The 26002-nt window shown below is 42.7% G+C and overlaps 1 protein-coding gene across 7 annotated transcripts in view; it reads left to right on the top strand.

Moving 5' to 3' along the window:
• The window catches only part of ncoa2 (nuclear receptor coactivator 2), a 61363-nt gene that overhangs the window by 24511 nt on the left and 10850 nt on the right, over window positions 1-26002 (top strand). For all 7 annotated transcript variants that reach the window (XM_085287258.1, XM_085287259.1, XM_085287256.1 and 4 more), the window contains 9 exons: window positions 5804-5911; window positions 6831-7003; window positions 10188-10291; window positions 12868-13045; window positions 14401-14589; window positions 16795-16896; window positions 18108-18248; window positions 18426-18573; window positions 19159-20503. In XM_085287258.1, coding sequence (XP_085143384.1) covers window positions 5823-5911; window positions 6831-7003; window positions 10188-10291; window positions 12868-13045; window positions 14401-14589; window positions 16795-16896; window positions 18108-18248; window positions 18426-18573; window positions 19159-20503 — 2469 coding nt within the window. In that variant the 5' untranslated portion in view covers window positions 5804-5822. The remainder of the gene's footprint in view (window positions 1-5803; window positions 5912-6830; window positions 7004-10187; window positions 10292-12867; window positions 13046-14400; window positions 14590-16794; window positions 16897-18107; window positions 18249-18425; window positions 18574-19158; window positions 20504-26002) is intronic.

Raw genomic sequence — 26002 nt, 5'->3', positions numbered from 1 at the left:
TCTTCAAGCAACTCAAATAAGTCCAGACGCTTTTCTTTCCAAGCTCCTTAGACATTGATATATTTAAAAACGCAATATATCGCCCAGCCCTACTTCAGGGTGTTGTAAATGTTTATAAAGTCCTATCTGAATTAAAATGCTCTTTCCCAGCCTCTCTGTGTGCATGAATGAAAGTTCAATTATTAAAATTGCTCAAAAGATTTCTCACATATTACCCCATAAAGGTGGAGATACTGCACATTAATCTATTCATCTTACTGTTTCCCAGCTGAGTCGCTGCAGAGCAAATTCCTCTGCTTCTGTGTATTCTTTAAGTGAAGTGTTTTGTATTGTGCCATTCTCTCCTCACAGATGCAGATAAATTCTGTTTTGTGCTGTGGATGTGCTCATTGCCATCTAATAGTGTATGTCATGTAAAGGTTGAAGCAGCTGAGTTTGATCAGAGGAAAGATGGTTGCCTCAAGCAGCAGAGGCAACCTTAGCAGCAGCCCCTCGTTGTCTCTTCAGTCCATCCTCGCCAGACTGGTTGGCTCCAGGTCCGTTGTGGAGAGTCTGCACTTAGGTGACACCTAAGATATAAGCAATGACACTCACCTATGAGCACCTCCCTCAAGTGCACAGAGTACTTTCAAAGTCAATTGATTTCTCCAGCTTTTTGCTTGCATTTATTTTTTGGTTTATTTTTATTTACACTTTGGTGTTTTAATACGCTGGGAAGCATTACATATTTGCATTTCTGTCTAAGTTCTGACAAAATCAATAATTCTGATTAAAACTGATCGGATACTTTTATTGGAAAGTCATCAATGTTGTGTTGCTATGCTAGTGGGTGTGGCTGTTACAGAGGTTTAATTACCTGACCTTTAATTCAGCCTTGTGAATCAGCCACACAGATGCGCTAAAGATGTAAAACTGTAATGAAGTGTCAATTTGGGGCAGTGGGTAAGTGTTTACTGCACTTACATGAGCTGAGACCTAACAGCTTTCAAGTTGTGGAAAATCTGCATGGAAACGTGTGTTAGAGGACCTCAGTGACCACAGGATAATTTCCAAGTGCATTATTATGCAGGCATTATAGTTTCCATGGCCAGTGTGTGATGGCCGGCTTGTGTACGAGTGACGTTCTGTAATCAGATGGTACATGCAAGGCTGTCTGCAGGCGACCACATGCCAGAGGGTTTGTGAAAGACACTAGACCACAACACGTGCAGCAACTACTGCATGTGCCCTTGAGGAGAATTTCTCAAAGTGGATTTGAAAAGTATAGAACAGGAATGGCTGCATTTTCATGTTATATGGAATTGTACTTTCCCATTGATTTTTTTTTTTTTTCCCCTCCTCTCTCTCTCCTCCCAGCCCGCTGCAGCCAGCTGTAAAGTATGTAAAAGACATCCCCCTTTTAAACAAATTGATTCCAGATAGTCTCTTACAGTCTACAGGCTAATGTTTGTCATGGTTGCATGGTCTTCCTCATGATATAAAAAAACAAACAAACAAAACTGACTTGCTTACTACCATAGTTACTACTACACTCCCCATGATGCGGTATTGTTTGGCTTGTTTGAAAACTGATATAGTTAATCACAATGAGAAAAGTGAAAGACATTATACATGAAGTGGCAACCGTGGCGCTGGGGGTTGGGAAGCGCATCTGTAACCGGCAGGTCGCCGGTTCGATCCCTGGGCTCTCCGTCCTGGTCAAGACACTTTACCCTACCGCCTACTGGTGTTGGCCAGAGGGGCCGATGGCACAATATTGACATTAATTTTTTTACTATGTACTTTTTTTTTTTTTTCTGTCAGTCTGCCCCAGGGCAGCTGTGGCTACAGCTTGCCTCCACCAGTCTGTGAATGTGAGAGTGAATGAATAATGGAATTGTGAAGCGCTTTGGGTGCCTTGAAAAGCGCTATATAAATCCAATCCATTATTATGAAGTGTATAATGAAAAATTGGTATAAAAGGTTGTGTTAATCCAGTGTATACTGACATGTTAAAGAGGATTTCATGATCTAATTTTGATTATGATCCATGCCTTATAGTTGACAAATGTCAAGAGCAACAACAAAAAAAAAGCATAAAATGACATTGTATAGCAAAGCAATTTTTTTTTTAATGAGATTTAGATTGTCTTATTGTTATGAACCATTATGAAGTGCTATAGGTACATAAACTACAAATAGATGGTTTTAACCCATTGGTAGGAGGCCGCTAGGCAACATAATGACATCATAATTAGATGTGGGAATCACCAGAATGTTAATGTAACATGGAGTTGGTCTGCCATCAGTCTGCAACTGAATGGGGTCAAGTTGGCAATTACATGCAACTTGGAAATGTATCTGATAATATAATAATTAGCTGTGATAACCCATCAAAAACGCATATGTTGCTGTCTACATACATAGGAATTCACATTTAATTATTACATTTGTGCTCATCAGCCTTCCCGTTCTATAGGAATATGACCAGAATACAGCCAGCAACCAGTTGTCTACATTTATAAATCAGTATTATTTGCAAACCTGTGGCCATCTCTCTGAGTGCAGTGGCAGTCAGTCCAAGTCATGCCGCGACTCTTTGCAGAAAGATTGCACAGGTTGCCTGGTAGGAGTCAATCGTTGCAACGCGAATACACATTTAGTCAACACAGCTCGTAGTCATTGGCAAAATGTGGGGGGAAAAAAAATCAGTACACTGACCAGGCAGCCATGAATTTTTGTTTGGTGGATGCAAGGAAATTGCTGATGAATTTTTACTCATTAACTTGCTCTGAATTAGGAGGTGTCTTTTTTGGTTTTGTGGGGTTGATTTTAATGTCAAGCCCTCTTGTTGCTACTATTCCCTGACTATTTTCATTTATTTAATGAAATACCAATATTTGGTGTCTGTGTATTGTTACAGTATCGCTATGTAAAATTCCACAACACTATTTTGTTTTTTATTTGTTGATTCTCATACATGTGTGCTAATTTGATTGTGCAACTCCTAATTGCGTAGGAAGAGTTCATGGAGAGGCCCAAATTTTGTGTATGGGCACACTTCTCTTTTCAATTTCACTTTCTTACTCCAGTGGACATGTGGTATGACCAGCTGAGGTACTATCCGTCAGTTCTGTAGCTCTTTTGGCTTGTGAAGAATATTTGTTTAGAAGTGGCCCGGCTCTCTTTTATTGTGACTGTGCGAATCTTGGCAAAACCTGCTTGGTCTTACACAGATGTCACACTGTGTATGACTAACATAAGGTAGCTTGTAATGAGTGATGGACCATATGTCTCAACTTACAGCACTAATGAACTAAATGAGCTGACAGCTTGATGAACTGAACATTTGATAGATGCCTTCCAGAATATGCCAATCACTCCCCTACATAATGAGGTTACTCTCTTATGCGGTCATTAATCTGTGTTGAGTCTCATCAGCCCTGTTATTGCAGAGTTTAACATAGCCTGCATTAAAATATCATTTAGTCCAATTAAATTGTTTTGAATTGCACTTCTCCCCTCGTGCTACTACCTAGTCTGCTACAAGCAAAATGCAAGTATGGTGGTAAATTATTTATTTATGTATTTATTTATTTTTTTAATTGAATAAAGCATATGCATATGGGAAGTCGGTAAGGATCACGGCAGAGTCGTTAGGCATAGCCATCCCTGCATTTGGAACTATAACTGTGATGTTCTGTGTTACCTCTGAGATCTCTGTCATCATAATTGTGTACATCACTTCAGGTCTGGGGGATGGGGATAAGAATTTATCATGCCAGAGACACACTTGGGGAGCATGCCACTATTCTCTTCCTTCATACCTACTGTGTCCAAGAGCATTTAAGCTTTGAGGAGCTCTTCCCGAGGGGGTGATGTTGATAATTAAGTCAAATCTTAGCTCCCGTATAGTAAGTACGAACACCAGTGCCCAGCTGTTTATAGCTGCCCTGGGAACCAGCGCATTTTCCAGGATTAGAAATCCTTTCCTAGTTTGCCCATGTGAAGATCAGAGCCCTCCCCCAGCAACAAAAATGGCCTACCAGCCTGCTTGCCAGGGTGTCTGGCTGTCTGTATTGGTGTCATTGAGACGTGCCTTCTACATCCAGTCTCTCTTATTTGTCTCAACGTACAATGACCCATCATTACTGCCATGTCAAGGAGACGGAAGCAACCAATCATATCTGGCCTCGCGGGGCTGGTGGAGCCAATCAGGTCTAGAATTCCCATGGTAACTTGTGCCTGAAAGCCAGGGCACAGCCAATCGGAGCAGAGAGTGCCACTTAGCTATTAGGGTTTAATTGCCTGTTTCCGTTGTCATTAATAAAAGTTGTAACCTCTCTTTTTAGAGACTGTTATACATTCAGTGAACAGCACAGTGCCTCGGCATGAAAGCAGCCTAATGGCATTTGAAAGCGCGTAACACAAGGGCACATGCACAGTGACGTTTGTGTATCATGCTCTGTTCATTCACTGTACAGGCCAACAACAGTGCTCAAGTCGCTTGTCAACCGAATGTCTTTTACCCTTCAGATTCTCCTCTGTCTCTCTGGCCAATCATGACTGCTTCATCCATTTGTGCACAGACCCTACCATTAGCTTAAAGTAGGTCATTTCAGGCCAGGAGGGAGCCAGACTCAAGTTTGCATGGTCACTTTCTCTCCTTTTAGTTTAGCCTGCTTCTGACGAGCTTTTCCTTTCCACTCTGCTCTACATTGTGTTGTTTTCTGCTCTGTTCTTCCTTATGTAATGGCTGAGCAGTAAAGCGGCGTGTGTGTGTATGTCATAGCCGTTTCCATGGTTAGAGTGGCTGAGAGCGTAGAACAACACAGCATGCCCCAATCTTGGGCACTGTAGTGAGGAAAGACTTTTCCATTTTCTTTCTCCAGGTTTGCCTGTTTCTTAGTCTTAATTGCCTTTAACCTCCCCTCCTTTGCTCTGTCAAACTCCGAAAGCAGAAAAAGGTGTAGTTAATCATGTTGCATGAGCCAACGCAATGTTGTTTTTTTAATGCATTTTTTTTATAAAGAAGGATATCCTTTTATGTTGAAACCCAAGTCCATTAGGCACCATCAGATGTTCAGATCAGGTGGTAATTAATAAGACATTACTCTGATCAATAATTGATTGTCTTTCATTTAGTGGCAGCCTATGGTTGCTTTCAGGGTTGGAGTAAAAGCAGCATTCAAAACGTGTTGGCATGTAGGGTTTGAGACAAATTCAGCAAAGTCTCAGCTTCCTTGTCAGTTCTGATAACACAAAACGGTCACAACATGATTTCTTACTCACTGAAAATCTTACAGTCTGTTCCATAAGTTCAGAGAGAACAGACAAGATATGATTCCTGCATTTACATTTTAAGCGACTCTTACAAACCAATGTGAAGCATTCTCAGAGGCACTTAAACAAAGAACACATGTTGTCATTGTAAACCCACTCTGCTCTTAATGTGCGCCAGCTTTGCTTTGGTTTTGTGTAACAAATGGGTTTTTCTTGGTACATGGTTGAGCGTGCAGTCTGGTGCTGTGGGCAAGGTGCTGTGTTCTCATTTCAGTCTCTCTAGGGAGAGCTCCACCATCAGAGAGAAATGATTGAATTTCTTTCTCTGCTCCATTTTCACTCATTTCTCCTGGAGTGGATCTGCCTGTGCCCCCAGCACATTGTAGAGTGTGCGTGTGTTGTATGCAGATTCCGATGTTGGCATGTATACAGGCCAGCATGGGTGTTCTTCACATTATATAGCTGCCTATGCTTGTAGTGCTGAAGCATTTCTTTCAAATGTAAAACTCTTCTTTTGTGCCTCTTTGTGTTCATTTTCCAGACGCTGATATGCATTGAGGATGAGTGGAGTCGGCGAAAACTCATCTGACCCTGGCAGGGCAGAGTCACGGAAACGCAAAGAATGTTCTGCTGAACTTCTTGGACCCAGGTATTTGGTCCCTTTAGGAGTTATGTTTTTGACATTTCTGCGAGTTTTTGCTGTGTACAGTTAAATGTAATGTGGGGCAAAGTAGTTATCATGCACTAAAGGTCAGATCCAGTTTTAGTCGGTCCACACAAATGAGTAACGACTTTGCAAAGTTGTCCGGTTCACAATCTCCTGCACACATTTTTCTTTAACCTATTGTAACATAAATGGAGTAGACCTGATTTATTAGCAGGCTGATAATATCGACCTATATTAGCTATTTGCCAATCTATCGGTATCTGCATTTATAACTGTTAATGAAGGAAAAGACGAGAGAAACACCCTTCAGCTGACTGACGCTGAATAGTTTGTAGACCAGAGGGCACCCTTCAGTTTCCCAATCACAAACACAGCCACCTGCTGACTGAGCAGAGTCTGGCAAATCAGAACGTAAATAAATAACTATATAGATCCAATGTGGGGGAAATGTTTGTTTCATGTGTACGAAAGAGAAAAATATTGGCTGACATATTGAAATAAAGAGTTTTTAAGTCGGCAAGAATGTTAAAAATCCTATATTTAATCGGGCTCTAAGTGTAATATTGGTTTACCCTTGTGCCATGTTAGCAGCGTGAAAGCTCCTAGAAGGATGAATTGACACTAGTGTTGACTCTCCTCGATGCCTCAGTAGATATATTGCACTGTCAGTGTGCTGTCATTTGGCAGCTTTCAAAATGAGAGGCCTCTTCAGCCCTACTCAGGAAAAATGTGTGGACACTGGAACCCTGGTGTAGTTTTATAGATGGATGGACTTTGCTACCCTGGAGCTGTTTGATGCACTTCCACTCTCTTGAACCTTTAGCCATCAATCTGTATCGCCCGTGTTGTGTTACTGCTGTCCTCAGTGCAGTTTCTCACCCTTCTGTTTTTGTCTCTGCAGTCCCAAACGGAGCAACGAGAAGCGTAACCGCGAGCACGAGAACAAATACATCGAAGAGCTCGCCGAGCTGATCTTCGCCAACTTCAACGACATCGACAACTTCAATGTCAAACCTGACAAATGTGCAATCCTGAAGGAAACTGTGAAACAAATCAGGCAAATAAAGGAGCAAGGTACAAATGGCAGCCTCTAATATTTTTGAAACGTGATACTTTGTTGCAGAAACAATCAAGATCCCTACAGTGCAACAGCGAAAGGAATACGGAGTTATTTGAGCTGTTTATTTTATTTTATTTTTTTATTTCTTTATTCCCATGAAGTTCTGTAATTTTCCCCTTTCAGCTTTTTTTTATGTCATAAAGCCCAGTTTTATACCATGGCTAACCTTAGTGAAAACACGTCAGTGGCTTTGACACAGCTGCAAATCAAATTCGTTGCTGTGTTCTTAGTTGTGCCTTTAAAGTTCGACACAGCTTCCACGGGTGGCTTTGTGTTGACAGAAACCTCAGATCTGATAGCATAAATATTATGATTTGGGATCTGTTTCATACACAGTAACTGGTGTTCTTATTAAAGAGCAGCACAATTGATTTAATGTTCCCTCCAACACTCCATCATACAATGTGGATGAGCCAGAGCAGTTTTTTTATTTCTTTTTTTTTGTTGGCTGCCAGTCTTTCCCAGGAGCGCTCTGAGCCAGAACATCAGGCAAATCGATCAGCATGTTTGGTTGTACTCGCTGCTGCCTGTGTGTGTGTGTGTGTGTGTGTGTGTGTGTGTGTGTGTGTGTGTGTGTGTGTGTGTGTGTGTGTGTGGAAGTAGGGGTCTTTAGTAAGTGGTAGAACACTTAAAGCTTTTAAAAAAACAGGGCTTCTTCTCTTGCTTCAATTTGAAGGAACGTGCTGATCTTAATGTTTTACCGTCGCACAGCCGAAAAAACAGCCGAGTGGCTGGTAGACAAAGAGTGGCCCACTCGAGGTGTGTATGAATCAGACCAGCTGATGATGTCATCATGTTTTGTGACTCACAGAGCCAACTGTTATGTAATGGTGATGCAAAAATCACAATCAAATTCTTGCTAGCGTCTGTTGCTCCCACCCCCTTTTTTTGATGTCTTATTCTGTGCTGCCTTCTTTTCTACCTCCAACACTTCCTCTCTGCATTATCATCTTTTTTCTTTCCTTTTTTAACCCTTTGCTATAATGACATCCTCTGCCTGACTCTCAAGGCAAAACATTTTAGTACAGAAGGAACCCCTGAGGGAAGGACTAAATTTTCCTATTCTGCTTTGTCCTCCATACGTCAGCGGCCACGTAGATGAACCTTTTTTTGTGTGTGTGTGTGTGTGTGTGTGTGTGTGTGTGTGTGTGTGTGTGTGTGTGTGTGTGTGTGTGTGTGTGTGTGTGTGTGTGTGTGTGTGTGTGTGTGTGTGTGTGTGTGTGTAGTTAAAGCAGGAAGCTACTGCATCTCATCCTGCACAAGTGAAGCGGGGATGCTGTGAGCTTATGTTATGTCCTACTGTTATTTGCTTTTCATTGCACCTCATGTGTTTAATGTGATCTGAAACAGAGGTGTAGTTATTTTTTAGTAGTATATTTTTTTTTTTCTGTTGTCCACATTTAGTTTACTTTCTGCTTATAGCGACAATATTACATGTATTCAAATACACTTATGTGACTTAATATCTCTCTCTGATTGGTGACTTCCTGTAGAGATGTGCCATGTGGTGAAGATGGCCTTTGGAAAAAGGAACGAGAAAAAAAAAAAGCAATGAATTCATCCCTGTTTGTTCCTCTCACACTGTCTGCGTACATTTTCCACCCTGATTTGGAAACTGGTTGCAATTTTCTGCGTGTCTTTTCTCTTTCCAGCTTGTTGCACCTTCACAGACAATATGTGGAGAAATATGCTTATAGAGCCTTTAGAATAATGGCATAGCCAAGAGTTTTACAGCTTTTTTTTTTTCTTTCTTTAACACGCCGTGTTGGCAGGAGCACCCAGTTAAGACTCATAAAAACTGTGGACTGGGGTCTGTGTAGCTGCTAAGCTGAGCCTAGTACATTATTTATTCCAATATTCAAAATATAAAAATAAACTGAGCAAATTGTTAAATATCTGAAAGAAGGAACAGTATATAGCAAATGTCTTGTTAGTTGTGTGTTAAGCAGCAATTGTTACCCAACTGGTCAGTCCCTCTCTGTGTCTGGCACAGTTCCACAGTTCTCCAGACAGAAAGGCAGGGAGGGCTGCACTGACACTGAGTGATGGGTCTGCACCCAGGGCAGCTGTGCTGGTCTACAGGGCCCCGCTGGGCCCAGAGAGGCCCTGCTGATGCGCACATCATTAATGCTGAAAGAGATGAATTTGTGTCTGTGCGATGGTGCACAAACCCACAAAGCCAAGGGAACCCTGCATTTGCTTTCACCCTTCCAAAAAGAAAATACAAGGGACGGGATAATTTTGTTTGATTCTTACCACAATATTTATTCACCATATGGTCAGCCTGCTTCTTGGCATCGTGCGAAAGCAACATGCCCCCCCAAAAAAAAGAAGAAGCCAGAAACGACAACAACAACAAAAAACCCAATGATATTCTGCCTCACATCATCATCTCTAAAAGTAGGGCAGCCTACGCTTTGAACATAAGGCTTCTCTGCATGGTTATTAACCCACTCAAACGGACACATGCATCGCATTATAGCACAGGTACAGGAGCTTACAGGATATTTATATTTATTTATGTTTGTTTTGTTTTGTTTTTTAAGTGGATTTTGATTGGACATAAGATGAAAACAGTAGTAAATTATAAGCCATACGCATCTATGTGCTCAGTAATTCATACTCTCCATATCCATTAATAGAAAATCAACAGGAGTATTGACTGCTACAACTTGTTTTCCAATTTGGAACAACATTGCTTGGACACCATCAATGCTTAATTGTTTCCATATTGGCCTTTTTTGTTTGTTTGTTTGTCAGGGCTTTGGCATAACAGAGTAATCTAAACAGTGACTGCCCCCCACAAGGCAGCTGTGTGCTCTAACACACCTTTCGCACTGTGCTGCTGCTCTGTGCTTCGGTGTGAGCCATGGCCACATGGTTTCACAAAGGGGACCGATGTGTTTGCTTTGCAGCAGCATGGATACCTGTTAAAAGACTCGTCAGTGGGTGACCTCTTTTATAGTATGTGGGTTAGTTTCAGAGGAAAAGTAAAGTTGTTTGTTTCAGCCTTTTCTTTTTCCATGTTTGACAGTACAGTACGTTACAGTTTTCTTTTTTTTAGTAACTTCCTCATTGTGAAACAGTAAGGAGCCCTGACACAGTCTCTTAAATTTTTACTAACTTCGCTTTTAACAGAAAAAGCTGCAGCAGCAAACGAGGAGGAGGTGCAGAAGGCTGACGTCTCATCAACAGGCCAAAGTGTGATCGACAAAGACGCCTTGGGACCAATGATGCTGGAGGTGGGTGCACGGCCTTTTCCTCCTTACTCATAGCGCCATATGTGAAGAAAATATTATGAAATGCCAGACTCGTGCTGAAGTACCCCACACTCCACTCATTTGCTACCACTCACACAAGAGATGCTCTCCTCTTTAAATCATGATTGCTATATAAAGTGTCGCATCTACAGAGAACAGTTAAAAACGAGCCAACCGTGGTTGTGTGTGAGCGTTGCGGAGTTAACGCTGCCAGCATCTTGTATCCGCCCCTGATTGGCTATAAATCACAAGCGGGCCAATGGGGCCCCGTTGTACCACGAAGGACCACTGGAGTGCTTACATATAATAGGAAAGAAAGCAACAGCCTGGCGGATGAATCAGTCCATTGAGCCTGTCCTCTCACTCACTTCCTCCCTCCCTTTCTCTCTCCTGCTTGTTCAGTTCTCTTTCCTCTGTCTCTCCCTCCCCATCTTCTCTTCCTTCGCCTCTAGATCTGTCCTGTCATGGAATATTTATAGCTCTCCTGGTCCAGCGTCACTGAATCGACATACTAACTCGCAGCTAAATATAGACCAGTGCAGCCTGCAAGCTTTCCCATCTGTCAGCAGCCCCAAAACACAGCGATCGGCCATTCACACCCGCTCCGCTCTAGCCATGTCCCCGTCCGCCAGCCCAGGCTAATTACAGTGTGCTCTGCGGAGTATGGCTGTCGGCAGGAAATGCACCCACGCGCCCCATGACCCTCCTTCAAGGCCTTCTGCTGCCCACTCTCATGCCAACTCAAAGACGGACAAGGCTGTGAAGAAACATTAGTGTGCTGTTGTTTTAACCTTCTGGGAGCAGTCTTCTTCTGTCACATGATTTATTGTGGCATGTAGTTTGCATCCTTGCTAGCCCACGCGGTACAGAGGCTGTTGTGTGTTTCATGCATATTTTTGCCTCTACCAACAAAGTGTTAAGCATCACTGTCATACAGTACTAGAGGCATGTTTGAATTGCTTTAAGACAGAAATGTAGAAAATGGCTAATATTAAGCGAGAATTTATGAGAAGAGAGAACTCTGGTTGCAAAGCACTGCTCAGATTTAAATAATCCAGAGAAATTCCCAGATTCCTACCCTGCTGCAATTCATTACCTGCTGTGTAGCAATATTTAATCATATGTGAAAACAATAGGTTCTATGATATCACTCACAATGTATTTATTCAGGCTTTATTAATTTGTAGTTGCTGTAGAAATGTCTCTAGTGTTTATATTTAGTATTTAGGGAGGGTGTTGCAAATTAAGGTATTGGCTAAGAACATTATGCAAGAGTGTCTGGAGGAAGGCAGGCGTTGGCACTAGAGTGTTTGCTCTGTTTTTGTTTGCCCTACTTGTGCAGTTCATGGCCTTTCTTCATGCAGACTGGACTTACACAACCGTGTTGCATTTTGGAACAGCTCTGCTTCATGCAGTGATAGATGAGATCTCCTTAATCTATTTTCAGATCGTGCTGTGTTAAGGCGTGCAAAGGAAAACTTTCTTCTCAACATGATCATGTGTTCCCGGGATATGGGTTTGCTACATCCAGACTTGTCTGTTCACTGTAGATTTGTTAGGAAGTGTAGTTTGAGACATATACACTATAGTTATAGATGAGCAAGGATGCCAAAAACCCAACACGATACAAAATAAACATTTACGTTATAAATCCTCTTGCTACCCATTGAACAATTCATGTGACCCTACACGCTGACAAGTGTGTGTGTGTAGTGTAGATAATGTTTATTTAAGCTGAGGTGAGACACCTTGAGAAGAGTCTCTTGCGTCTTATCTTGACATCAACTTTACAGCATTACAAGCAGCAGAATTCCCTTTTTAAGAGCTCCTGGTGATTTGATGGCCTAATTGACACCATCTTGTGTGTAATGGCTGACCTGGGGCTGTATTCTTTCAATTAAGTACTGCTCCTCCTTCACATCCGCCCGTCTCTGCAGGCACATGCTTTTATCCTGCTTTTTATCAGCCACAGCGATGGTGAGCGTCTGTGGGAGTGATCCATGTACCCGGCACATGGCGTACTAATCGTTCCTCTTCAGACACAACTAGTACATGTGTCGGCTGTCATGGGGATGTTAGCATCAGCAGTCGTTGGAGTTTTTAGATAAACTGTGCCTTCACTGAGTCGCCTGGCATTATCTGTGAGATCATAGAGGTAACAGTGCATTAGATGATGTTGCGGAAAATAACCAGACATGGCGAGATTTCCTTTTTTGTTAGGGAGTTGTGGAAGTATTGCGTATTGTAGAATTTGCCATGATTTGTGCCAACATTTTTGTGCTGTATAAGCATTCTTGCTGGAGCACACTAATCACATCTCAGGCACAGTAGGCGCAAATAGAACATCCCTAATGATAATGAGCTAACGAGCTAATTGGTAATTAAGTTACAATAAGACAAACAAACAATAGAATTCAGTAGAATATAAATCTTTCTCTGCATCTGTTTGTGGAGTTTATATGCTTAAAACTGGATATCCTGACCATTAACCAGTGAAAGAAAAATGACCCAGTCCATAGTGAACAAACTTCTGAACTGTCTTTTTTTTAATCCTCCAGGCTCTGGATGGCTTCTTCTTTGTGGTGAACATGGAGGGTAACATTGTGTTCGTGTCAGAGAACGTGACCCAGTACCTGCGCTACAACCAGGAGGAGCTGATGAACACCAGTGTCTACAGCGTGCTGCATGTCGGGGATCATGCTGAGTTCATCAAGAACCTGCTGCCTAAATCCCTCGGTTGGTTCAGAGATTGTTTTTCCCCTTTTTTTTCTTCTTGCTGTCAGTTTCTGTCTCACTGTGTCTCTTTTAGTCCATGTCCCTCGCTTTTCCTGACTTTGCATGTATGTCCTTTGTGCTGTGCTTCCGCTGCCTCTTAACACCCTCGCCTCTCTCGTTCTCCTTATTCAAACAGGTATGTTGTAGGTGGCTGTTGTTGCAGTGATGTCAGATTAATTAAAACATTTAAACGGTCACGGTCAGAAAGCATTTGATTCAGCTGTTTAACAGAGACTTTTAGGATGCTGCAAAAACCTATAGGTTCTTCATTTGTCCCTTTTGCTGACGCTCAGCCCAAACATTTGCTCGCACTCGTCCTCCCTCCCTTTTCAGCTAATTAACTTCCTTTTTTTGGCTTCTCTCCCCTGTCAGCAGCATCGTGCGCCTCCTATATTTCCATTTCATGTCCTTCCTTCTCCTTCTCTTCACTTATTTGTGTCATTCTCTCTTTCTCTGCCACGAACGCTCACCAAGTTCCTATTTTCATGTTCTCACTTTCCCATTTTTTTAGCCCACACACGGAAAACATTGCGTTTATCCTCACCTTACTCCATTTATTCTGTCACGTAAGATAGAATTTACTTTCATAGCCGCGGCCATTTAACATCCTGCCTCTGCATGACTTCCGCACGAGTGGTGATTTTTGATCTGTGCCGTTGGAGCTCATCAGGAGCTCGAAGTTCTCCTCTCCTTCTCTCGTGGCGCTTCGGATTGAGGTCTGAGTACCCAGCCCATCTGGGTGGGAGAGCAGCGCAGAGCGAAGCACCCTGGAAACGATCAGTGGGCTGTGTCCCAGATACTGGGAGATTATCAATGCACTGAATGAGATCACAAACCAGATGGAGTGTGATGGGAGTTTGTTAGAGTGAACAGAGTGGCGTGTGTGACTATACGTTTCTTTCTTTGTGTGCACGTACGCGCACGGCCGCTTACACATGTGTGTGCCCTTTCTGGTGTGTTTGCTCGCGCCTGTGTAAGTGTTGGAGAGAAGAAGAAAGATTGGCAATGATGTTTTACAGGACATGCATATGGAGGCCTGGCTGTGATGCATAGCTGTGGATAGATGGCGCAGGGCTCAGGGTTCCAACTGCTCATTATGACTGATCTCTACCCAGCAACAACCCTCTCTTTTTTACACTTTTTCTGCCTTCATTCTCTCTGTCTTGCTCTCATTATGTCTTTCACTTGCAGCGTGGTAGCCTCTCTTGGCTCGCTCGTTGCAGCTCCCATTCTCCGCGTCCTGTTGTTCAGTTTTTGCTGCAGTACAATTTGCTTAAAAAAAAATCTCCTGTTCCCTTTCCTCCCCCTCGATTTAGTAAATGGTGTCCCGTGGTCCAGCGAGGGTCCAAGAAGGAACAGTCACACTTTCAACTGCCGAATGCTGGTCAATCCACACGGCGAGAGCCAGGAAGAGCCACACGAGCACGAGCCGCAGCAGCAGAAATATGAGACCATGCAGTGTTTTGCCGTTTCGGAGCCCAAGTCCATCAAGGAGGAAGGAGACGGTATGCAAGGAGGGAAAAACGGAGACTAAAGCGGCACCCTATGAAACACACTTAAGCATTTCCTACTAGGCACAATTGCGTTGAATGTTATAGTTTGCTTTGATTAAGTCTAAACCATTTGCAGTAACCTTGTTAAATAGTTTTATAGTATGATTAGGTTCCAAGAGCGAGAAAATAATATAGCCTGAAGTACAAAGGTGTTTGAATCATCGGGGGAAGCATTTTAACATTCAGCAACCTGACCCTTTTAGAAATTGCACACACTTATGTCAGCACGTTAAAACACTTGACAGAGGACTGAAAGACCTCTTCAGAAAGTAATTCAATTAAAACTGACAGTTTGCTTTGGAGCGTTCAATTAAAAAGCAAACAAAAGCAAGGATTTGTCTACTCGTATAACATTAGACTGAATTCTGCCCTCTTCAGTGGAGAGCTGAGTCGAGGTGAGCGGGATCAGACTTTTTTTTTTTTTTTTTTTTTTTTTAAAGTAGTGTAAAGATATACACACACCATCGACAAAACCTGGAGAAGGAAAGTAAGAAAGCTTGCTTGTCTTTAAGAAACGCTGGTTGCCACCCAATGTAAAATCATTTAAAGTAATAATCAGCTGCTAGTCATTCATAGGGCGTTGATTGTTGACCATTATCTGTCTTATAACTGGATTTGTATAGCCAAATGATGAAGAGCAGTGCTGCTGCCACTCAACTTACACCCATGAAAAGTTAAGTGACACAAGGGAGACGGGAGGTTGGGCCGCTGTCATTAAAGCTCATCTATAATTCATGTACATCCCTTCCAAACCTGGGCTTATGACTCCAAGGGAACCATGTGCTTTAACCATGTAATGCAACAGCAAAAGCAGTCATTCAGTACTTTTCACAACAGCTTGAACACAACAACAGAATACAAACAAACTCGACACATTTGGGAGCATTTGTGTGTAAAGAAAGAAGAGGAATTTGTGTTAGCTTCTTGTATAAACATCTGCTCTCCTTTCCAGGGAAGCGATTTTAAATTGTACGTTGTTTCTGCTCTGCTTTCGGAGTTCAGTCACTGAGAGGTCACAGGGCTATTCCAGTGGTATTCAAGGCTTTAGATGGGAGCATGAGATGCTGAAGAGTGTAAAATTCCATTACAAACGACCTTTAGCCAGAATATTTCAGGACTTGTGATTGTACAGCAGCCTAAATCCCTTTTGTTCAAAGGCTATATTGCCAATCTTTAACTCAGCGGCAAATTAAAACAATAAGCAAATGTTTTACTCCAAATCTAGTTAGAGCCTTTTCCCCTACTCTCTGGCTTGCTTTTTGTGCACCAGCTGTTTGCCAGCCATACTTTGACAAGTAGGCCAAATAGGACTCGGGCCAGAGGTGTGCCAGTGTTTGTGTGTACTGAAGTGGCAAAGCAAGATGAGTGGTTACCAGTGCAGGAATCTGTCCAGCTATAGACAGAAACAGGGGGAATGGAGGCGATGGAAAGCAAGAAATTAATGTAGATTCACAGATTTGAGGGTCGGACCACCCAAGAGGCTTTTTAATAGGACTGTGTGCGAGTGTGCGTGTGCGCGTGTGTGTTAGTTCTGGCATGCATTCATTTACAAGAAACGTGTATGGGAGTATGGGTATTACTGGCACCGAAAAGTTAGATGGCAGACTTTTTGGGGTCACCCCAGTCCTGGACTTGGCAGTGTCATATTTGCCATCAGTCAGTCAGCGCTTCACACACACAGACTTTAATGTTGAGCCAGGAGAGATGTCATCAGTGTTAGATGTTCCTGCAGGTGAGAGTAGCCAGAGATGGGCATTCAAGCTCTCTTACACACACACACACACACACACACACACACACACACACACACACGCCTTCAAAGGTCACACTTCATCATTTCCCTTGCCAGCGATAGCTGCTCCTCCTCATGAAAGGAGCGGAGCCCTGATCCCTATGCTCATTAATAACTGTATTAATTATGCTGCCTGGGAATAACATGCATTTCATTTTCTTTCCCTCCCTCTGTCTCTATCATTTACACCCCATCCCTCCCCTCTCTCCCATCCCTTCCCCCTTTCACCTCTTCTGTTTATCTCTCTGTTTTTGTTTTTTTTTTGTTATATACTCCATCTCCTATTTTCTTTCCTGTGCTATTCTGTTTTCTCTTTCTGAGTTTTTAATTATTTTTACTTTATTTTTTTTATTTTTTATTTTTAGACTTTCAGTCGTGCCTGATTTGTGTAGCTCGCAGAGTGCCAACGAAGGAAAGACCCATGCTTCCCGCGCACGAGAGCTTCACTACACGTCAGGACCTACAAGGTACACGAACATGTCAGCCGGCAGTGAACTACAAACCGCTGTTCACAGAAAACTTTGCTCTTGATTTTTTTATTGCATCTTTGTTTTAGCATAGCATCTTTCCATATGTGGCTTTTCAAATAAAACTTGGCCCTGCATCAAAAGAATGGTGTAACGATTCTAGTAAGGCAAAGTTCCAGCAGTACCTTATTTGATGTCAACAGCTTGTAAATCACTTTGCACTACAGTTAGGGATTCAAAGAATATCCTCGGTAAAGATCCTTAGGATTGAACAACTTAGTAGACCCAGCTTCCTACCACAGGCTGCTCTCTGGGAGGTAAAGTACCTGCCTGAACGCTGGCACACAGACACAGACAGCTGTTTGTGTTTCACCTGGTCTTTGATGTACCCGTACCACTTGTGTGGCACAGACACACACACACTTAGTCACTCATGTATAGTAATTTACTGTGGTTTCCCACACAGACCTCAGTAGCCATGCATCTAGGCAGGGCTATTATTTATTTGCCTCTTTATTTGGACTGCACAATTTTAAATAATTGCCGTGATTTGTTTTATTCTAGATTGACAGCATTATTTTTCTCTCATATTTTGCTGAAAGTACTGCCTCTACATTCTTGTTATGCCTACAAGAGCTTCTTGGACATGGTGCGGAGCTGTGAATAGTTCTATTATGGATGCTAGTTTGACAAGTCTTTAGTCAGTCCCTATGGCTGTCATTCAAGCAGCAGTGTGCTTGTCACCCTTTCAAATGCATCATACTTTCATTTAAATTGTATTCCAGTGAGGGACAACTGTTACACTGCTGTGACTGTGTTTACACACGCAGCATGAGAGTACTTGTTGGGCTCTAAAGATAGTTGAGGCTGAGCTGCCCTGAACTCATTACCTGCTGTAATGAGTGGTCTTTTTAAATTTATACTGACAGCACTTATAATTGTATTTCCATGTCTAATCCTATATAGTCAGGACCTTCTATTCTGTTTACTAACACAGAAGCCATTTCTAACGTTGGGTAAGCTGTAATTAGAATGTAAACAAAGATTTATAATGTATTCTTTAAGTAATATTAAACCACTGAGATCCTGGCCGAGTCAACAGAAGAGACATTTATTTTTAATGTCGACATTAAATCTTTACATTTGTGTATGTCAACCGAAATGCTTTCCTTTATGACTAAGGTCTCTCTAATCCCGTACTGTGTGCTTAGGTAAGATAACATCCCTAGATACCAGTCTGCTACGAGCATCCATGAAGCCGGGCTGGGAAGATCTTGTGAGGCGCTGCATCCAAAGGTTCCACCTACAGAATGATGGAGAGATGTCTTTTGCAAAGAGACACCAGCAGGAAGGTAATTCCATTAACTATGAGGACAATCGTGTTTAATTTTTTGCTCTGGATATTAGAGTCATTGGGGATGGCTGCATTAGCATGAAACGGTTGTTTAAAGAGGGGCTGCAGCCACATTAAGGAAATGGTCAAATGAAAAGTGTTATTTTGCCATCAATGTGTGTACATGTGTGCCTAGTGCTCCGACACGGCCAGGCGTTCAGCCCCATCTATCGGTTCTCCCTCTCTGACGGAACCATCGTCTCAGCCCACACCAAGAGCAAACTGGTACGCTCGTCTGCCACCAACGAACCTCAGCTCTACATGTCCCTGCACATCCTACAGAGGTATGTCCTACCTGCTCCACGTGAGTCAAAAAGACTGACATAAACCCGAGGCATCAACTTGCTAGCATGTTTTGTCCTGCGAGTTCCCTGCAGCACTGCCTGTTGGCTTCATGGAAATTGTGAGGATGGCACGGTTTTCAAAATATGTGCTTCCAAGTGTTCTTGGTCAAAATCAGACAGCGATATGTTACACCCCCCCAAAGAGAAACAAAACCAGAAAAAAAACCAAAACAAACATATTTTCTCACTTCCTCCTCATGGTAAATTCATGTAGTTGTATTCATACTTTGTCTCATTGTTGGCAAACAAGAGTTTTATTACATGTCATATCCCATCCTTGGCATGCACATTGACATTTTTCTTGCAGTATAGTTTATACTGTATAGATTATTTACCCTTTACCCTATTGATTTTCTGCGCATCTCATTGTGCATGCATTCATATGATAGTAAAAAGCGTATTTGAAGAAATGCAGAAATGTTCCTTTTCAGTTTAAAGCAGCCAGTTTTCTAAGATTTCTAACTCCCATGTACAACTTTTGGTATTGTTTTTTTCTAATGTGTGTGTTTGTGTTTTAAAATCCAGGGAGCAGACAGTATGTGGAATGGGTCAGGACATGGGCCCTGGCAATCAGGCCACAGGGATGGCTCCCAAACCAATGAACTCTTCCACTCCCTCCATGACTCCTCCAACCCCAGGCAGCTTGCCAGGTTCAGGGCCTCAGGGCCAGGACACTACCATCAGCAGCAACAGCACGCCTTTCTCCCCCCCAGGTCCTGCTGGTCCCAGAGAACCAACGGCTATGGGGGGGCATATGCAGGTCTACCGCTTTGGCTGTCCTCAGCCACACAACCACAATGGGAGCATGCAACCACCACAGCAGGGCCCCAACTGGAGGATGAATAGCCCCTCTCGTGCCAGCCCAAGCCCAGCCGGAGGACCCCATCCACCTCCGCAGAACTCTATGCTATCACCCAGGCACCGAGGGAGTCCTGGGGGTGCAAGCAGCCCTCGTGTAGCAGGGGGTCTGCATTCACCCTCACCAGTGGGGATGTGCAGTGGAGGGCCTGGAGGTGCAGGAAGTAGCACGGCTAGTACCCATGCTAACAGCTATACTAGCAGCTCTCTGTCAGCTCTGCAGGCCCTTAGTGAGTGCCATGGTGTAGGACACGGGCATGGACCCCCTCATACACATACACTAGGGTCTCCAGACCGGAAAATGGGCTCCCCAGCTGGGGTCACACCAGGGTCAGCGGTAAACGCTCATCTGATGTCAAAACTTGGAGGATCCACCAGTGCTATTGGTGGTTCAGGAGACTCATTTGGACCTCATTCAGAGATGAGTCAGGGACACACCCAGGCCCAAACAGAGGGGAACTTAGTGGAGCCCAAGGAGGAGAGGGATGGACCCCTCGAGGGCCATGATGCTCACAGCCGTGGACATGACAACAAGGGCCACACCAAGTTACTGCAACTGCTCACCACCAAGCCAGAACCCCTGGAGACTCCTCTTTCCCCTGGTGCAGGAGTTGAGGGCAAGGACCAGGCTGGGACAGGGGTCCGGGGTGGCAACACTCACGCCACGTCCCTTAAAGAAAAACATAAAATCCTCCACCAACTGCTTCAGAACAGTACATCCCCCGTGGATCTTGCTAAGCTCACCGCAGAGGCTACAGGCAAAGAGATGGGCCAAGACCAACCCCAGGGTTCCGGTAGTGCTGCTTCTGCGGCAGACATTACTCCTAAGCAGGAGCCATTGAGCCCCAAGAAGAAGGACAATGCCCTGCTACGCTACCTACTGGATAAGGATGACACTGTAATGAAGGACAAGGTCCCTAAGCTAGAGCCTGGGGAAGTGAAAGTCGAAGGGGGCAAACACCCGCAGGTCAAGGCGGAGAAACAAGATGCAGGATACGACCGCGCTGAACAGGTCAGTTTAACGGAGTTAATCTTGTTTCCTGTCTTTTTCTTCTTTGAAATGAGTAAAGGACTAGAGTTACCCCAAAACTAACTGTAACCTCTTTAGCCTGTTGCAAAAAGCAAAAGTTTTCTGCCCTCTATTGCTCCACTTGCCTCTTCTCTCTGTTTTGCATGAATCTGGGTTAGGTAGCAGATGCCACGTCCATGCAGGATGTTACAGCTAAATGTACAAACAGTCAGGGAATGCAGAAGGCAAACAATATTTGTTGCGCATATATACATTCCGAATGACCAGCATATACACTGAACTCATTGTGTATGCTCTTTATTAATGTATATAAACACATCAGGTCCTTTCACTGCCTGTGTGTTGGCAGCTGAGGGAATCTATCCGCCAGCTTCAAACAACTGTGACATTTGGAAGGAGCCCCTGTGGTTCTTCAGCCATTTGATCCTGGTTGCTTTTGGCCAGATTCCTCAGGTTTGGCACCGTGCTCAGGTCAAGACTGGCGCTGAAAGAGAGAAAGGAGTCAAAGGAAGTGAGCGGGCAGAGTGTTGCTGGTGAAACTCAAAATTTCTTTGTAGCTGATGTTCTAGCAAGGCAGAGTGTTTAGAACAACCTGCTGATGCCCTAATGCAGGAAAGAAACCCGGCATCACAGACACTCACAAGCTTTCATACAGGAAACCTGCACATGACACGCTCTACTAAACACCTATGCAAGCCTGCAAGTGTCATTCTATCACATACTCTTCACTGCTAAACCGCAGAATTACAACAAATGACATATAATTACATAAATGCCCTTCCTTTTCTTTTCTGTCTCTGTATCATTAGCTTCCTCTTCTTCGACCAGTCACGTAGTCTGGGTTGCATGCATGCCATTTAAATGTCAGTAACACTGAACAGAGGTCACATTTTTTTGTCAAAGTGCATGTTCATTTTTTTTATAAAAAGGTAATCCGTGTGCAAACTGTGCTTACTGTGGATCAGGGTGCAGATAACCTGGTTTGATTGTCCAATTTGAAATGTCCGCCTACAAAAGAATAACCTGCGTCAGAGTGGGTTTTAAGGGAATTTATAAAAATCAATCTTTTTTTATTATTATTATTTATTTTTTAATATATTTTAGGCTTTGTTTGTTTTTTTTTCTCCATTCACAGAGAGACAGCGGCACCGACTGTCACGCAGCTATGCACGCTCGCAGTGTATGTACAGTATGTGCTCGTGTGCTGGGGTACATAATGTGAAGAAGAGGGAAAGGTGATTGGTTGGATAATACAGTAAGAGCCGCTGTTAAACTGAACAAAGAACGGGAGAGGAGAGAGGTGTAGATACCCCCAGGAGAGGCCAGCCTCGGCAGGCAGAGTGAAAATGATGAGCCATATGCTCCTGCATGTCCTCTCTGCTACCATGGAGATAGAGGGGAGAGGGAGTGGTGTGTTTGCAGAACGTGCAAGAAACAATAAAGAGAATTAGAAATTGAGAGAAATCCAGGTTTTAATGTGTAATGCCAAAGGGTTTTATTTTGTGGAAGTGGCCAGTATACAAGGGAACACAGTTAGACTGTATTTTAAAAGGATTTCGTTTGCCCTACATTTAAAGTGCAGCTGAAATGAGGGAATTCTGGGTTTTTGCCTTTAGTACGTTAACACACTCACGACTTAATGTGGTGACACATTCCAGTTTAACAGATCTCATTAACTAGAACAAGAGCATTTTGTTAGACGTGCACTAAGCTGAGGCTTCATTAGAGCCTTTACATGTGTGTGAGTGGGCTTCTGTTCCTTACTGGTGACTTGCTGCTTGGCCATGTGTGAGAGCTGACTGTACTAGTTTGAGTCCACTCATCCTCCTCTCCACTAACCTCACCCACTATTTTCTCGCTGACGCTCCTTCCCTTCCTCTGCCTTTCTCGTCCTCATGATTGTTGAGGGCTGAATTATTGATGGCTGGAGCAGAGCTAAATGAGAAATCAGAGCAGAGCTCTGATGGAGTTATGAGTATGGCTGAAAACAGGGGTGGTTCAGACTTGTACCAAACTGCCGATCAGATCGACTATTAGCGATTGACGAGGCAGTTAACAGATATTTTCCCTGACAATGATAATCTTTGATATTAAATCCGTAAAAGTGACTCTGCTCTTTAATCCCTAATTTAAGGAAGTCAGTTTGTTATTCCTTCATCCGATCTTTAACTTCATTTTTCATGTGCTTGCTCATGACCAAAGCATCTGGCTTTGTCACATGTTCGCTGTGTCACATCTGCCAAATAAGATTAGAAGTTTAGGTGACAATGAGGTAATAGGCTGTATCTGACTCACTCTCTTACCTGCTTCACTATCTTTACATTTTCTGTTTTCTTAAGACTATCTCTGAAGCTAAAATTGACTTCTTATTGTACCATATATACACCAATAGACCACACCGTCAAAACCACCTACATTGTTGTGGTGTACCGTGTTCCCCGTTGAGACATGGTACTCACATTATGTCTGAGTGTGTGCTTTTAGGTTCAGTTTCAGGCACCAAGAAGTTTAAAGTAGATCTATTTCTTCAAGTTGTTAGGTTCTTCTTTCCAGCATGTTCCACAGATGCTCAGTGTGATTGAGATCTGTGAAATTTGGAGGCCAAGTGAAAACTTTGAACTCACCACTATCGTTCTTAAATCATTCTTGAGGAATTTTTATGATGCAAACATTATCCAGCCGAAAGAGGTCACTCCCATCATGGATTAAGGTGTTTCTGTGGTCTGTAATATTTAGCTAGGTGATATATTTTAAAATATATCACATCAATCCGTGAATCTAAAGTTTCTCAGTTGAATATTCCCAGAGTATTAACGTACCTTCACCAGCTTGCCTTCTGCCTTCTCTTCCCAGGGTTAAAAGCCCACAGGTGGTCAGACTAGGCCACATTCCCCAGTAGTGGTGCTTGCAGTAGTGGACATGGGGCAGCATGCAGGTTTCACCAGTTTTTACAGTAACTCTCAGACTAGTCTTCACTTCCTTTGGTGGCTTCTTTGAGCTATCACATTTTGGCTCTTCACAAAGTGAGTCCAAGTTTTTTTCCGTTGCCTATTTTTCCTGCGTCCACCAATGTAACTTCAAGAACTAGCTGATCAATCGACACCTAATTTTGGATCTAACTGGGGGGAAAAAAAGAAAATTGGTTTAAATTCTGCTTCTAAAAAGCTAGAATTAAGCTAGTCTCAAAAAACTGATTTACTCAAAAAAGTAAATCAGAATGACTGAAATAACTTTTCTGCACCAAATGCAGAAGCAGAAAATCTTCACTTGTACTCCCAGTTAAATGTCAGATGTCTGTGCAAGTGTTGCAATTAATGTTGGAGCCATGTGTTGTCCTGACTTTTATTTTATTTAACACTTGTTTACATTTAGGTAACAAAAGAGCAGCATGACTCTGGGGTGACTTTTTCCTTTTTCCTTACTTGACAGTGCCACTTCTGCTTTTCTTGGCCTTTCTCACTTCCCTTTCCTATAAAATTTCATGCGCTATATCATGGCTTCTGGAGGGCTCCTGTGTCCTTTTGAAGTCCACATCACCATTAGGGCACTGGACGTTTAATGGAAGAGTTGGAGATTACTCGCATGTCACACTCGCAGTGTTGGTCCGTTACTAAATACCAGTACTTTGAAAGCGTGCTTTGAAATTGTATGTTAACTAATGTTTCGAATACAACTATTGCAACAGATAACAGAGTTTTTAAGTAGTGCTTTTTGTAGTTGCCATTTGGATTTTTTTTTTTTCTGCTGGACCTTTTAAAGACTCAGTAAAGAAGTTGTTAGGTCAAACATCACGAGCGCTGGAATAGTTTACTTGCAGTTTACTTTGATGCCTTTTATGATACAAGTGCTGTTTATAACTCACATGTGGCTTCAACTTACAACTAGCCATGTGTCCCACTTCATATATATATTGTGTATTTGTCCTACAAAGGCTGCTGGAAATGTAAATCAGCTCTGCAGTGAAAAATGATCCTTTTTATGGTTTTAAAATCTTTGATTTCTTTCATTATTTTGTTTTAAATGAAATACAGTAAAATGGTGAGAGATGCAGAAAAGGAGGGCTCACATTGCATTACATGCACCGATATGCATTTGAAAGTGGAGTGTAACATGAATTGATAGAAATGGGACCCATTAAGGGTAAAAGCAACTGGAGAAGTGGAGAGAATAGAAAATGGGAGGAGAGAGAATTGAAGAGGAGGAGGAGGAGGAGAGCAAACTGAGAGTGTACAGAAGCATTACATCATTCCTGACCTCATTAGGGCTTTTCTCTCTCCCACCACCACCGCCACCCCTCACTCTGTTACTCTCTCTAGCTTTCCTACATATCCTGTCTGCTTCTAGCTGTGATCAGCTATGTGCGGCTGTCTATATTCGGCTGTACTGAGATACTATTTAAATAAAATCTTCCAAGATGTAAAATAAATAAATAAATAAGAAGTGCATTTGGGCATAACCGAGACGAGGCTGCAGTCCTTGAGCCGTCTAGATAATTTGTTCTATCAGGCATATTTGGCAGCCTTCTATCTGTAGCAGCAGTTACATGCCCAACAAATACATGTCATTGTCAAGTACAACATTGAAACAGTGCTGGTGTGCTGCTTTCCTGCTGTACAGTATGTCATGATCAGGGGATTCAGTGATTCTGTATGTGCTGCACTCTGGTGGACAGTTGCAGCTAGTGCAACTTATTTACTCAAAGTCCCTCAAGCCTCGCTAGAAAGTGCCCGGATCACTTTTGTGAAATTGTAGTTTCTTTTTGGTTGTTGCTTATTAATGCTTTGACAGTTGTTGTTTTTTTTTTTAAAGGGTGTGGGTTGCCGAGATGTTTTACTGAGCTGCATTATTCAAGAGTTCCTGTTATTGTGTCCTCCGCATCTGTGACAGAAAGATAAATACACGCCATGCCAGTGTTGTGAAACGGACACTAAGAAGTTTATTCTTTTGTGGTTCTTCCAGTTCTTTTGTTCAAGATCAGGTCCACAGCATGCCCTTGTGTTTGAGTGTGTGTGGAGAAATGAAACAGAAATTGTATAGAGAGTCCAGCTGTGTATGAATGCAGCTTCAGGCTGCAAAGAGTTGGCTCAGTACAGCTGTTTACAGTAAGGAGGCAGAGAGGAGTTCAAACAGTTGGCATTAGCCCGACTGCTGCTTATATCTGCTCTACTGTTTTACTTTGGCAGGACAAAGTTTAAGTAGCCACATGTTTTCTGTATTTGTTGTTTTCTTAGTTCAGTGGGAGTAAAATTTTGGATTTAAAAGTAGAGAAGTTGTAATAAACCTCCTGAAAGAACCACTCAGCAAGCGCAAAGTAGAATGAGAATCTGGGAAGCTAAGTCAAAGTGAAGTCTGGCCTAGATTTGATGTAAAGTGCTCCATTTTTTTTTTCTTCTAGTTATCCTGTTTTATAAACAAGGCCAATCCCACTGAAAGACACCTCGTGGAAGTTTGCTTTCGGTAGATGTGCTTAATAATAATTTA

The sequence above is a fragment of the Mchenga conophoros genome, linkage group LG9 (genome assembly GCF_057382185.1).
Source record: "Mchenga conophoros isolate Kocher_MC1m ecotype Shallow Benthic linkage group LG9, M_conophoros_male_GT1.1, whole genome shotgun sequence".
NCBI classification, from domain to species: Eukaryota; Metazoa; Chordata; class Actinopteri; order Cichliformes; family Cichlidae; genus Mchenga; species Mchenga conophoros.
The sequence above is the reverse complement of the archived record's forward strand: the minus strand, read 5'-3'. Positions and strand labels throughout refer to the sequence as shown.